The sequence below is a fragment of the Platichthys flesus genome, chromosome 1 (genome assembly GCF_949316205.1).
Source record: "Platichthys flesus chromosome 1, fPlaFle2.1, whole genome shotgun sequence".
NCBI lineage: Eukaryota > Metazoa > Chordata > Actinopteri > Pleuronectiformes > Pleuronectidae > Platichthys > Platichthys flesus.
The window spans coordinates 8,069,940-8,084,753 of NC_084945.1; the positions used below are offsets into that span (position 1 = coordinate 8,069,940).

Consider the following 14,814-nt stretch of genomic DNA (forward strand, 5'->3'; position numbering starts at 1 on the left):
CTAAAGCAGGTAAAAACAATAACTAGGATCTTTATCAGGCTTCTATGAACCTGTTTTCCTCTTGACCTGTACTCATCAACTGGCTTAGTTAATCATGATTGTTGTACTGTTAAGGCTTGATACCCTGAGATTACGTTTGTATTGAAACTTTATTACACATGTAAAACACTTAAAAATTCTACAGTGGACATGAAACAATGTGGGGACATAATATAATGGCACAAGTCTAAAAATATTGTGTAAGTTCAGGTCGAATCTTGTCATAGTATTGGTCTGGAAGCTTGTAAAAGTCTAGGAAAACACATCACATCAAAGTTTTAAATCAATATATGCATTTCAAAACATTAATAAAATTCAGTGAATCGTCTGCTTCAAGGAAAACTGTCCAATGCCCCAGATGCACAAAATCTAAATCAAATACTGGGGGGTTGGAGCTGAAGAGAGGGTGCACACCTGATTACAAAGGTCAAGTTGTTTACCTTCGATCCTATGTAAGAAGCAGTACCTCTCCTAGAAAAAACACTTTAGCTTGACCGCAGAATCCAGTGTGTTTTGAAACCTGATGTAAGGAGATCAGGCGCGAGCTCGTAGGAATGAAGAGACCTTGACCTTAGTAGGATCAGATACTATTCATCAGTCTTTTCATCAGCGTGGTAATGTCGGTACTCGGGCTTGAGCTCCCACGTGTTCTTGTGTGTTCCCTTCACGTTGTAGTTGCCGATATCTCGTAAGATTTCCTTCAAGTAACTCTGCGAGATGAGAAAGACGGAAGGTTACAAATATATGTACTGCATAATATCTACTCTCTTGAGATAAAACAGCAACACATAACACGAAGAGATAAAAGAGCAAAAATAGTATTTGCTAGTGGTTCCTCTGTTGACTTACCACAGGCTGTTTGGTGATATCCACCAGGTCCTTGATGTTGTAGAACTGGTGCTTCTCAAAAGCAGAGAACAACATGTCCAACACCTGCTGTTTGTCTGCTCTTGCTCGCTTGCCCTCTTCCTTCTTTTTCCGGTCATACTCGAGCTGAAGAGAAATCAGGAATCACATTGAGGCCCCACAGCCATAACAACAGCTTTAAACAGCCATGCTCTTTTAAATTACTGATATTTTCTATATAGCAAAATAGGTTTTACTCCCTTTAATTTCAATTTATATATATCATGTCTGAACATACAACATAATTGCTTGGGATTGGTAATTCATTCCTGTCATTAATAATATCCTTAGCAGTAATTCATAATATATACATTTCAATTACAAGTCAATTAATTAAAAAACTTGACAATCCTACTGAGTAGTTGTTTCTTACATTGTAAGCGTGGTTGGACACAGGTTTGTAGTTGCTGGTGACGGCCTTGTCCAGCTGCTGCGACAGCCTGGTCGGCTTAGAGGACTCTTCTATTTGTATCCTGTTAGACAACAATAAATACTCGTAGATATGACAACAAATACTGTTTCCACACCTGTACAATATAATTCAATGTGAAACAAAAGCTCTGCAATGAAGACTATATGCTTCATTATACGATCATTCCTAGCATCTTAAATTTCAATTTAGAAGAAGGTCAATATAAAAAAAACAGTTTAGCCTTTAGATCTTGAGATATTCAAATTATGTACAAAGGTTACCCAAGCTAACCTATAATTTAGAGCCCCCCCATACTGATATTAATGAGTAAAATGATATATCAGTCAATGTATTAATTTAATGAAAATAAAATAAGCAATCATTCCTAACATGTCATTATCGGATCCTTTTGAGAAAGAAATGTAAATGGGGCATGATGCTTTACAGTTTAACTGAAAAATGTATATAATAATAAATAAAAAGACCAAATATAACTTTTTATAAATAGATATATTACATATACAGAGATAAAAAGCTTAAACTAACAACAAAATATAGAGAACTCGAAGTAAGAGAATAAACATGTTTTGATAAGATGTCACCATACATGCCCATATTTTCTCTATTGTTACTCTGTAAAATAAACAAATTAAAGAATGACATTAAGATGTCCACATACATGTAGAATTTAAACAAGAGCTCACCTCTTCAGCCTCATGTAACTTTCACTAACAGAAGGTCTGCACTCGGCTCTCTGCACTACCACTCCCTCCAAGGCTATTTTATCTGAAAAAGAGCAGAGTAGATTAAAAGAATAGTTCAATAGAAACTTTAATTCCCATCGCGCTTTTTAGTCTATGTTCGTTTCATTGATATCTGAATGGAGGATGAGTGTTTGAATGTGTAAGTGAACAATGGGCCATTTATTATGAGAGAAAAAAAACAATACACCCCAGAAACAAAGGCTTCCATGTTTATGAATCAGGTTGAATCAGAGCTCTCTTTTCTGAAGTTGAACGAAATTCAGCTCGTCAGCGAAATCATGACCAGGAAAGTTTATTTCCTAGTAACAGCTCTATGAAGCCATTACATTCATGTTCTCACATCCAGCCCCTCTAGATAATTCCAGGAGTTCAGTGCATGACTGAAAGTAGATTGTTCACCCGATGAAAATAAAATATGTGACCTAATGATCTAAATACACTGAACAGGTAAAAGAAGAAGAAATCCCTGATTCTTGAACAACTCACTAAAGAACCACTCGATCTTATCACAGGGTCTTGGCTTATTTATATAGAGTTGTTGATGGAAGCTTAGCTCCAATGAAAATTTCCAGTAGAGATACAGACTAACATTACTGACAGTTGAATTCATCATCCTGAGCAGGTGGAGCTATGCTCAACCCCAACTCATCTCAGTTGAACCTGATTTCCAGCTTCCAGTCGGGATGGTGCAAACTTAGATAAGACTTCTGGTACCAAGTCATCCTCCAAAGCATGTGTACCGGTCACTGCTGTGATACTACAAACGCCATCTATTAAAAAAAAAATGTTGTCACTCACAGGTGATGTGGAGGACTCACCTGGACCTGCCCCCGCCCCTGAGCTGCTGCCATCAGATCTCTCTTCTGACTGGCCTACAGGAAGGGAGGGAGGGAGGGATGGTGAACATGGAAATATAGGGGTAGGAAGACGGAGGGAGGAGGGGATCGAACATTAAGAACCACAGCTAGGGTTTAGTCGCACACGAAAAGGTTTAATCACACAGAGCCACTCTGTGTACTTATGATTATGTACATGAGCGCAGGAGCGAAGCAAGCATGCCCTCACAACAAGCCAGTGCAGACGACCTGCCCCACCACAAACACGCATCCACAACAGGGCTGCACAAATACCACACGTGTTGTTTGAAACAGAATAAAAACACTGTATGTTTGCAATGCATTTCTCCAGTGTAATGTTAAACGGTAAACAGTTTAGCAATAATTACCCCTCTTCTCTTTCAGCAGCTGCCTCGGGCAGGTCTCCATTCAAATTAATAATAATTAATTTCTAGTTGTATTTATTAACATAAAAATACGAATGATGCCATTTCTACTGTGCAGCCCTAAATAGCAAAGAACATCCACACTCACACAATGATGTCCCAATGTAAGCACACTAGCGCAAGCTCACCAGCACCCACTGCAACACAATGTCAGAATTACCTTTCAGGAGGCAGACAAGGCTGTTGGAATTCAAACCAAACCAAAAACACCCATGCACAAATTAAATCATTAAAATGATTTGTGTTGATATTGATCTAGTCTATGTTAATCAATTCAAAATCAAGCCGCAGATTCCAAATCATTTACTCAATCCGCCGAAGTGCATGACAGCAGATTGAAAATGTCAAACCAAAACAAATGACTGACAGGTGATTAAAAACAAACTCAAATACACACAGAGATTGAAACACACAAACATATTTCAAACAGATCTGCTTGCCACTATTTGTCATTGACTCTGTATATTGTCTGTTATGTACAGTGCATCCGTACTCTGTTAGGACAGCGGGTAACTTCACAACACAGGGAAAAGTGTTCCCACAGTTCCCAGAACTAGGACAAAGCACGGCAGACTGGGGGGTGGGGGGGCTGTGCATTAAAGGACAGCAAGCAGCACAAACAGCAGCGGGATAGATGCCTCCACCACCTCAAAACACACAACTTACCTCCGGGCTCTAGAACAAACAGGTAAGTAATACAACACAAACGTACACTTGGAATCCTCTCGTATTTGAGATGAGGGACTCACCTGCCGGATTCTCAGAGTAGACCGCCAGCAGCTGGCCTCCCACTGACTGCATGGTGAACGGGTGCTCGCGGGGTACAGACGCCGTCTTGGCTTCTATCCCCTCGATCACCGTCAGCTCTTCATTCAGAGTAAAACTCACCTGTGGAGGAGCGACATCATCATTTAGGCTTTTACAGGAAATGTTTTAACTTTTGATCTGTTATCCTATAGCGATATAACAGGCCCCAAAACACTCATATATGCTATTAATAACTTGCCTCTCCTTTTCCTTGGTTTCCTTTCCTGGGAGAAGAAAATAATAAAGACAATAAGAATAACAGGTCATAATAATCAATCTATAATTTGTAACACTACAACAAATTTAAGCTGCATCAGGACAAACCATATTTCAATTTTTCAGACTTAAGCACAGACCTCAGCTATTTGACCTACTTGGAGATGCGGAGTTTCCCAACGTCGCCTCTGCCAGCAGCTTTTGCCCATTGCTGAGAGAGGTATTTGGGAACCTGTGTGAACAAAGATGGGTTTATTTAACGAGAAGCCCATTCACAGATTTCACTAAAGGACAGAACAAGGGTAACTGTGCCTGGACTAATATCTTTGACATCTGAGTTGAGTCACACAACTGACAAGATTTATAATTTGAAAAAACATAGTTGTCAAATATAGTTGTCAATTTCAGCAATCTGTCCATCTAAGCAGGTAAAGCTATTGCACTAAAGAATCATCCAGGAGACAAGCCAACTCCAGTTTCTAGAAAGAAAAGAGTTGATGTATAATAATGGTTTGCTATTCAGCAGAATTATGCAAAAACTTTAGGATTTAAATGTGGTTTCTCAGGGGGTGTAGGTTTTTTAACCACAAATAAGGCTACACAATTGTAAATACTACTTATGTGTAGGTGAAAAACGTAATGTGGACTTAGCTATAAGGCTTGTTCTAAATGTAAGGGCCCTGGCGGAGTTACCAGTAGATTACAAACTGTGGCAGCACCATTATAAGCCAATATTTTCATAGGAAGAGCTTAACATCGCCAAGTGAATGGATTTTTAAATGTGGTGAAATGCAGTGTTTATTATTATTTACTGCTTTTGCCCCTCATATAATAGTGGAGTGATTCAAGAAGCTTCCCACAGCAGGAACCTTTTATTTTGAGAAAACATCAACACAGCAGCTGCGTTCGCCACCGAAATGAAAACACGTCACTCGGCTGTTTGTTAACTCTTCCTTTAACTTGTGCACAATCACCGGACTGCTGTTTAGATCCACAGTAACTTTACACAGAGGATCCCCCCCACCCCCCAGCTCCACTTAGCTAACCGTTATCCGTGCGTTAGCCACAACGCAGGGATTCATTCGCTCGTAGCAGCATGCTAAGCTACGTGCCTGTTTTGCGTCAGCTGCGTTTCAACAGACCCTGTAATATTCGATGAGATCAATTCCATTAAAAAACAAACGACCACGCACCTTCACGAGCCAAACCCCCGTGTTCTGTTTGGCACCAGTTAAATCCACTTCTCCCTTTTCGGACATGTTTTAAACAGAGGCTTGGCAGAGCTCGTCAACACAACACGCATGCGTTCAAAGTACTATGGCGGCTCTGGAGGGACAGTCGGCTTTTGTCTCGCTCAAACGCACATTAAAAAAAGCTACAGTTGCGTAGGTCAGTCACCTGTGAGGACCAGCATCATTTACCCCTGAACCAGCGCGGAGAAATGCGCTCCCTGGGCAACAGGGATCAGCCAGCCCCACGCCACTGCGCTGCCATGTGTGGAACCAGAACACCAGTGGACACAGGAGCTGGGTCAGGCTGTCGTGTTGGCAGGACTTCAACCACTATTCATTGCACAATATCTAATACTATGTCAATATAAAAAAACTAAATTGAACCATAACCATTTAAAATTAAATATAAATTAAATTAAATTAAATTAAATTAAATTAAATTAAATTAAATTAAATTAAATTAAATTAAACTAAATATAAAATAAATTTAACTTAATTTAATTTAATTAAATATAAAAAAATATTTAATTAAATTAATAAAATAAACATCCTGCGCAGCAGCCCACTGCGCATATTCTGCGCAAAAGCCCATTACGCATATTCTGCACAGAATTTTAAGAATTCAGTATATTGCCAGCAAGAACATGAGAACGAGTGGGAATTTAACACGCGACCTGCCTTTTGCAGTTCAACCACTCTTCCGACTAGGCCACACTGCCTGCTGATTTCCGTGAGGAACTAAGCGCTCTAAGACGATGTTTGGTTTGTGCAGCTTGTGACGGCTCTGTTGATCGCTACTGAGTGACAGTCTAGAAAATGAATCTGGAAACTTCTCTGAAAAAACCTTTCCCAGCCCATTGCGGGGTTTGTAGTGTGAAGCTAATGAGGTGTTTTATAAAGATGTGAAGGAATACGTCAGACCAAGTGAATCCAGTTTATATCAGCTGGAACAGAAAAAAAAGAAGAGAGTTTCATTTCACCATTAGCAGCACAACATACACTGGATTTTTCCTCACATACGATGAAGGTTACTCTATCTCTTCAGTTACTAATAAAGCTCTGTTCAGTAAGAGACACAAAGGGATATAAGAACTGGGGTTAATGAAAATGCAGGAGATTTCAAAACCAACAAAAATTGGTCCTTAAGTTTTACTCAACCTGCGTCCCTGAAATTCAGGTATGTGTCCCTTCTGTATTTCCAAAAACACTTTTAGCATTTTGACACAAAACACTGGCATGAAAATGAATTAAACATGGAACCTACAGGGGTTCATCAGGCAGTCCATGCCCAACATACTATCAGTGTTGTGCAAGTTTACACCTCTCATGAACTAGTTCAAATTTCAGTTCATGTCATAGTTTTAAGGTGGAAAGTGAGAATGAAAGACTTAACTTGTTAAAGAAAACCTTATTCATCATTACTCCTTGCCTTTACTGTCGGAATCTTTATCAGACAGTGTGTAAAAATCCCTTTCTGTTTTCTCTTGCTATCTGTATATGAGACCAAGAGCTGTTGTGTTGCAGGTAGGGCCTGCCCCTTTAAGGAAAGTTTGTAGTGTGTGACGTAGTGCACCAAGGTATTGTGGGTAAAGAAGCTAAAAGTGTGTGTATAACGAGAAGTGACGGACCAACTGAAGGTGATACCAGTGTTTTTCCTGCTGTATATCCGAGAAATAGAGTGTGGCCGCATTCCAATTAAAGAAACATCTCCTCCTCCTTCTTCACGGACCGGTCCGGACGGCTGGTTACCGGCCAGACAGCGAGCCAAGATAACCAGTGACAGGGGCGGCACCTGGTACAGGCGACATAGAAGACTGATTTCTCATGACGTGAAACATGCAATTTAAAACAATACATTAAGTCACACGATCATTCTCTTAACCCCGGGGACGCACTGGAGGTAGAAGCGCTGCGAAAAGCGGTCCGCTTCCTTTCCTCGCCCATGTTAAATACTTGGGCTGTTCGCACCGGGAGGCTCTGCGGCCACACACACACACATAATCTCCTGTGAATACCAGCATCATTTACCCCTGAACCAGCGCGGAGAAATGATGATGATGATGAAAAATTAAATATAAAAAAAATAAATATGAAATTAAATATAAAAAAATTAAATTAAAAATTTAATTAAATTAAATTAAATAAAAAATAAAAAAAAACTGCGCGCGCACCTCCTGCGCAAAAGGCCATTGCGCACATGCTGCGCAGAAGCCTACTGCGCACATCTGCGCAGAAGCCCATTGCGCACATCTGCGCAGAAGCCCATTGCGCACATGCTGCGCAGAAGACTACTGCGCACATCCTGCGCAGTAGCCCATTGCGCACATGCTGCGCAGAAGTCTACTGCGCACATCCTGCGCAGTAGCCCATTGCGCACATGCTGCGCAGAAGTCTACTGCGCACATCTGCGCAGAAGCCCATTGCGCACATGCTGCGCAGAAGTCTACTGCGCACATCCTGCGCAGTAGCCCATTGCGCACATGCTGCGCAGAAGTCTACTGCGCACATGCTGCGCAGTAGCCCATTGCGCACATGCTGCGCAGAAGCCTACTGCGCACATTCTGCGCAGTAGCCCACTGCGCACATCTGCGCAGAAGCCTACTGCGCACATCTGCGCAGAAGCCCATTGCGCAGAAATTGCGCGCGCAGTTTTTTTTTTTTTTTTTTAATTAAATTTTTTTCCTTTTTTTTATATTTAATTAAGTTAAATTTACATAGTGTAAGATAATCTGCAATTAATAAGAGATGTCCCACCAATTTTAAGAGATCGATACATTTCTGGTTTTAAGATGGGAAGGAATGGGATTCGAACCCGGGACCTTCTAGTTGGAGAACGGACTCTCTACCCACTAGGCCACACCGCCTGCTGATATTAGGGTAGAAATAAACACAGTAAGAAGATGGCCAAATTATCAAGTGTGTGTGTTCATTTGATGTTATGCTGTTCTTTGATACACACTTCAGAGAAAATATTTTGTACTTCACTACATGTATTTGACAGCCTTACTTAACAGTTACTTTTAGATTTTTGCCTTTTAGATACTGGATGATTGTTAGATAATAACCCAGTACGTTTTCCAACCTTGTCTTTGAACGCCTTAAAGAATCACAATCTGCTGTGATGTCCTGAGGCTGCCCCCTGCTGGCTGCTTGGTTCTTCTGCTGCTCTAGCTTGGTTTGTGCAGCTTGTTATTAACTAAAGTTGTCCATAAAAGAAAATCTTTAATATCCTTCAAGGGCAATTTGATGTACAACCAGCAATCAGTGTACGACAACAATAAACAAATATAAACGATGTAAATAAAACACAATATAAAAACCCAATAGACTAAGTAGCAGGGGAAAATTAGCTTTTAATAAATGAATTGATAAGTCGACCAACAGAAAATTACCCGTCAACTATTTAGATATTCTCGAAACATTTCTACTTTTAATTTCCTGTCGTGTTTCTGCAAAGGAGGTTATGTTTCCATCTCTGATTTGTCAGTCAACAGGTTTATGTAATAAACTACTGGACCAATAACCACACAACTTGTTAGAAGGAAGCTGCATGGATCAGAGATGAACCTATACGGCTCTGTTGAGCTCTACTGAGTGCCAGTCTAGTGAATGAATCTGGAATCTTCTCTCAAAAAACATACCCCCCCCCCCCCCCCCATAGGGTTTGTAGTGTGAAGCTAGTGAGGTGTTTTATAAAGATGTGATCGAAAACGTCAGTACAAGTGAATCCACTTTATTTCAGCATGAACAGAAAAAAAAGAAGGGAGTTTCATTTCACTTCACAACAGTTCCTCATATCAGCATGCTGCATACAAAGAGATGTATAAAAACCTACTCGTTTTGGCAGCATAGTAGGAACATTATAGACTGCGGTTAGACTCAAAGATGAATCAAAAAAAGATTAAATTAACAGGTGCACAATTCAGAAAGCCCCGCAAAGTAGAGGAGGAGAAGAAAGAACAATATAGAGGTAAGAATCACCCCGATTGTGGACATCATTAATGTTTATTTGTGTCGACATGACATGATATGCTATCAGTACAGGACTCTTTTATTATATATTTTTTTAGTTTTTTATAGCTTACATTTGTCTGCCTGTGTGTGCATCTGTTTACAGTTCAAATGTTCTTGGGGATGCATGACAGTTTGTGAATCCCCAAACTGTCATGCATCCCCATGAAATTGGCGCCCCCCAATTTAAAATTGGGGGGCGCAAATTTTAAATCTCGCCTAGGGCACCAACATTACCAGGGCTGGCCCAGACCAGTGAGCTGAGCTCCCAACTACGGTTCGGAGCCAAGACACTGGCCAGAGAAGAAAACACTTGGAAAACGTTGCTTTATTGGTCTGCATATGTGTGCCATGAGTGATGGGTAACGTAGTGCGAAGTCGAGTTAGTTGGTTTAGGTTAAGCTACATTGCGGACATTTTACGGGCACTGAGCAACGACATGGTGAAAGCATTCGATTTAGACAGCGTGACTCCTGAGGAGAAAGTATTGAAATGTCCAAAGCGTTAAACAGGTAGGGGTGGGGCACGTGACAATTCTAGGCCAATGGCTGTAGGGTTTTGTGGGATGGCGGGCTCTCATTGGCTGATGAGTTGGCATATCAAGGGTGGATGAGGAAGGGGAGTGAAGAATACAGTGGTGAATGATAGGAGTGTCAGAGTTACGAACAAGAAGTGTGATGTGTTCGCTGGACTTTAATAAAGTTACACATAAAGAGAGAAGTTTCCTGTCGTCTGTACGCGAGGACGCTACAATATGAACGTGTTCACCGTTCAAATTCATTATTTGTCATTGAGGTGCGTTCAGTTCATCGTTCTCATAAAAGTGAACGTGTTCAATGAACGCGTTCTTTTGCGTTCGTTCATGCACAACACTGTATACTATATTGCCATCTTTCTGCAGCACGAACCTGAGAAACGAGTATCAATACTTAGGTTTCCATGGCTGTGACCAAACAGCTGCACTCCAGATGTTGTCCTGAATGAGCTTTGCTAATGAAAGGATACTGCATAGTCACATGCAGTATGCGTTGAGAGCACAGCATCCTGGTTTAAATGTTACTACCAACACATCTCCTTTGGTACTCTGTGTGCAACAAGCATACTGTGTCAGGGTGGAAATTAATTACACTGCATACAATAGAAGCGACACAAAAGTTTTGTACTAAGAGGAGAAAACTTCCTTCAAAGTCGTACACAACACAATAAGGATGATGGGTACACAGTTGTAGTGATGGTGGATACTTGTGTATTCAAAAAACTACAGGTCTAATAGAAGAATCTAGATAAACTGTTAATATTAGAAGAAGAGAATTTCCTTCTCAAACAGAGAAACTGTCTCTGATTACACCTTAATCCTGATATAGCTTAAAAACCCAATTTGAAATCTCGCCTAGGGCGCCACCATTGCCAGGACCGGCCCTGGTTATTTCTTAGATGTTATTAATCAGTTAATTTATAGGTTTATTCATATCCCGAACCCAAGCAACAGTCTTTCTTTTATAACTAAAATTGCTGCTTAGATGTGAGACAACATATTTAAGAATTAATTTAATGCATTTATATAAGAAAATAAGACTCACAGGTAGAAAAAAACAAAATGTTTATTGATAGGACACATGAAAGACTGCAACGCTACAAAGTATATATTTGTGTCACAATGTATCACAGATTACTGAATCCAAATTGTAAAAGATTACCTGATTTCACTGAATATCAACACAAGAAAAGCACACATCTTTTAATATATACTCCCATATCATTAGACCTGAGACAGGGTCTCCTGAACAAAAACAAGCTTCACTGGCTCCAGCTTTACAACAGCTTGAATCTGTTTAAAGCATTTTCCAGTCCAGTCATGTCATATAGTCTGTTTTATCAAGTTTAGTTGACCTCATATACCAACACAAAATGAAGCCTCACAGACCTGCATCTGTAGAGACAGGCCATGTTGTACAAACCTCTGAATGAAAAGGTCACCAGCTGGACTCTGGCTGCAGGTCTGCACATTTAAACGCAGCACATTCTTGACTCTTACAGGAACATTCGGTCCTTGCTGTGGGAGAATTTTGTGTTCAGCTCCTGTGATTTCTTCAGCAGCCGCTGCTTTTGGGCCTCGTCGAAGCGATTCACCTGCAGGTCCTCTTCCCGATCGAACGCCCTCCTCTCCACCGGCTTGTCGACCTTTTCCTTCGCTTTTGCCTTCATCTTCTTTGAGTGCAATGTCATCAGAGACTCCGCACGCTTAGACTCCTGTAATATGGAGTGGGGTCATTTATTATGTAAAGAGACATCCAGAAAAAAGGAATAATGAGGTAAAATCACTTACATTATACTTTGATACGGTCTCTGCCATTTTTAAGTCCTTCACAGGGACTTGCGGGACACTTTCTTTCTCGTCCTCCTCACCCTTCAGCTTTTTCTCGAGGCGTTCCTATCAGGCAAGAACAGACCAACAAAAGGAAAGTAATCTATAAAGGCTACGAGATGCTTGTTAAAAATGACAGATAATTCTATAGAGATAAGTTGTTTTACCCTGTGCTTGCGCTCCCTGTCTGCTGGTGTATCTGTCCACATGGTGCGATCTTTGTTCTCCGGACCTGATTTCTTCTTGAAAGTTCGAGCCCCTAAGCCGATGTGCTGCAGCTCTGGTGGGAGCTCTGTCATCCATGTTTCTCTGGCAACTACCTCAGGAGTCTCCTGTTTACACAGAAAAAAGAGGAATGAATTCATACTGCAGAGAAAGAAAACCTTAGAAGAAACGGGACATTGTAGCTCTAGACATTTTGCGTAAAAATCTTTTAAATATTATGTTTTTTTCAAGCCAAGTGGCCAGTCTGGTGATTTTAAACTGTAGCATTTGTACAGTCAAAACTATGCGAATAAGATTAAGATTCCTATATTGGTAAATACAATTAGCGGAAATTGAAAATGAGGACTCACGTCTCCAGTGAGTTTATCTTTCATCCTCTGTGCTCTGCGCTCAAAGTCCTGGGCCACAGAGTCCCTGATAGGCCCTTTGGTTGGCATGGGTCCAATCACTTCCTCCTCCTCCTCTCCCTCGCTGCTGGAGGGCTGAGCCTTGTAGCCAGGGGGCAGGGCAGGTCCCTCACTGTCTCCGCCATCATCATCATTCTCATCCTCATCATAGGCTGCTCTGCGAAACCCGGGAGGCAAAGCTGGTCCCAGCAGAGGCAGCCTGAGGGAACACAATGAAGTTACAGCTTCCATAATTACACTCTTTATTTACCCGGTTGTCCTCAACTACTTATTCTTAGAATTCACTGGAAGAAAACATAAAATGTGTTCATTTACCTCACTGGTGAACTCTGTGTTTTCTTAAACCCTGGTGGGAGAGCTGGTCCAAAGTAATAGTCGTCGTCATCAACTTTTGTCTTTGTTTTCTCTGCCCTGTTCAAAAGACACATTTCAGTTTGTTGATACTTTAATTCTTTGGTAATATTTTCTTTTAAAGCGTAATTTCAAAAACACTTTACAGATCTGTTTTAAGACAGTAATCTGATAATTTTTTGGGGTTGCCAGGTTGTGGGAAATCCACCTCTTGCACTTGTCTTTCAAGGAAACTCTCTAAGTCTCTTCTCAATAAGAAACATTTACTTATAAACTGCTTAATAACATTTACAACTGCAGTCACAACTATTAATGTACCTGTAAGCAGAGTCTGAGACGGTGCTGACACAAAAGTTAAACTGTTGACGGTAAAAGCTTTTTTTGTTTCTTTGGAAGTTTAACTTTAAAAGTTCACATTCTATATAAATATATATATATATATATATTCGTCATTTATATATACAAATATATATATAAATTACGATTAAGTTGATCAGCTAGTCTGTAATCAATTTATCGTTACCACTCTAGTCATGGATTATCCGTTTCTACTGAGCCATTAGCAAAAGGGACAATGCTCATAATTCAGAGGTTCTGTAATGCATCAGATCTGCAGTTGTAATGAACAATCTATAAACTGCATTAACAAACAGTTTACATGAGTATTTTGTCCTTTTCCAGAGAGCAGCAGGTCAAACTGTCCATTAGAGCCGCGTCCCTGGTGCATTAAAGAGCTAAACGAGTGGCAACACAGAAGCTGGTGTTATTAATGGCTACAGCATATCTATAAAGCTTAGATTAACCATGTGCTATCCATTAATAAGCCCACTGGTGGCGGCTCTGTGTGTGACATGGACCGGTGAACCCACCGTCCAGGTCCGCCTCCAGCTGAGTGACTCGTCTTGGCTCTTTTCACCGACACCTCCGGCTCACTTTCATCCGACGAGCTCGACGGTTCCCCCCGCTTGTATCCTGGAGGCAGAGCGGGACCGGCGACTGCACAGTTCAGGAGGGAAACAGCTGAGCACCGGGGGAAACACTTCCACACACAAAGTGAAGTGACCGAAACAACATTGAATCTTAGCGGAGGTTGTGTTGGCTCTCATACTCACATCCATCGTCACTGTCCGACTCCATGTCGCTTAATTCCCCGAACATCAGGACTGGAGCCGGTCCGATTAATTCATCAGACGACATATTTAATATACCACTTTATATGTGTGTAACTTATACAACGTTGCTTCGTTAATGTCTGATAGAACAATAAAGAAGGAACCATGGATGTGCGAAGGGATTTAACCTTTCACACCGGAAGTAAACACCGAGCATCTTACCGGGGGGAAGTCACAGGAAGTTAGACACAAAAATAGAAAGCAAAATGTATTTTTATTTGTGTTTTAAATATATTTTATTCAGATATTTTTTGGCTATTTTTCTTTTATTATAACATCAGGGTGATTTCTTATTAAGAAACAAAATTGTTTGTTAATGATTGTTTCTTATGTGAGCTTTAATTAAAAGTGTTATCTGTCAAGTTATATTAAACAATTCAGTATTACACAATTTGTATTTTAACAATCTACTTAATTAACGAAACTCACATTAATAAATGGAACGGGTAGTTTAGTGCAGTATATAATATGCAAATATAAGTATATAATAGCAAATAGCTTTTTCAAGACAAATTACAACGCCAACATGTTCATATATGAGCAGAATAATATTTTATAACAGTTAACGTATATACTGTATGTAAACTGTAATGAAGTCTCTTTTCTTCAAAGTTGTTTACTTTTT

At 40.3% G+C, this 14,814-nt stretch overlaps 2 protein-coding genes across 3 annotated transcripts; both read right to left on the reverse strand.

The window, feature by feature from the left end:
• Positions 1 to 130: 130 nt before the first annotated feature.
• On the reverse strand, positions 131 to 5,776 carry gtf2f2a (general transcription factor IIF, polypeptide 2a). Of its 2 annotated transcripts, XM_062381152.1 has the most exons (9): positions 5,620 to 5,776; positions 4,585 to 4,658; positions 4,410 to 4,434; positions 4,153 to 4,291; positions 2,940 to 2,993; positions 2,062 to 2,143; positions 1,319 to 1,418; positions 889 to 1,032; positions 131 to 749 (listed from the first exon to the last, which is right to left on the reverse strand). In XM_062381152.1, the coding sequence occupies exons 1-9, from the start codon at positions 5,683 to 5,685 to the stop codon at positions 627 to 629; spliced, it is 807 nt and encodes a 268-aa protein (XP_062237136.1). In that variant the 5' UTR covers positions 5,686 to 5,776; the 3' UTR covers positions 131 to 626. The 2 variants fall into 2 exon arrangements, with proteins under 2 accessions (XP_062237136.1, XP_062237143.1); XM_062381159.1 differs by lacking the exon at positions 2,940 to 2,993.
• A 5,476-nt stretch (positions 5,777 to 11,252) lies between these two features.
• gpalpp1 (GPALPP motifs containing 1) lies at positions 11,253 to 14,345 on the reverse strand. The gene is made up of 7 exons (XM_062381167.1): positions 14,130 to 14,345; positions 13,887 to 14,013; positions 12,982 to 13,077; positions 12,610 to 12,865; positions 12,202 to 12,366; positions 11,996 to 12,100; positions 11,253 to 11,919 (listed from the first exon to the last, which is right to left on the reverse strand). Exons 1-7 carry the CDS (start codon positions 14,212 to 14,214, stop codon positions 11,701 to 11,703), a joined length of 1,053 nt encoding a protein of 350 aa, XP_062237151.1. The 5' UTR covers positions 14,215 to 14,345; the 3' UTR covers positions 11,253 to 11,700.
• Positions 14,346 to 14,814: the final 469 nt, after the last annotated feature.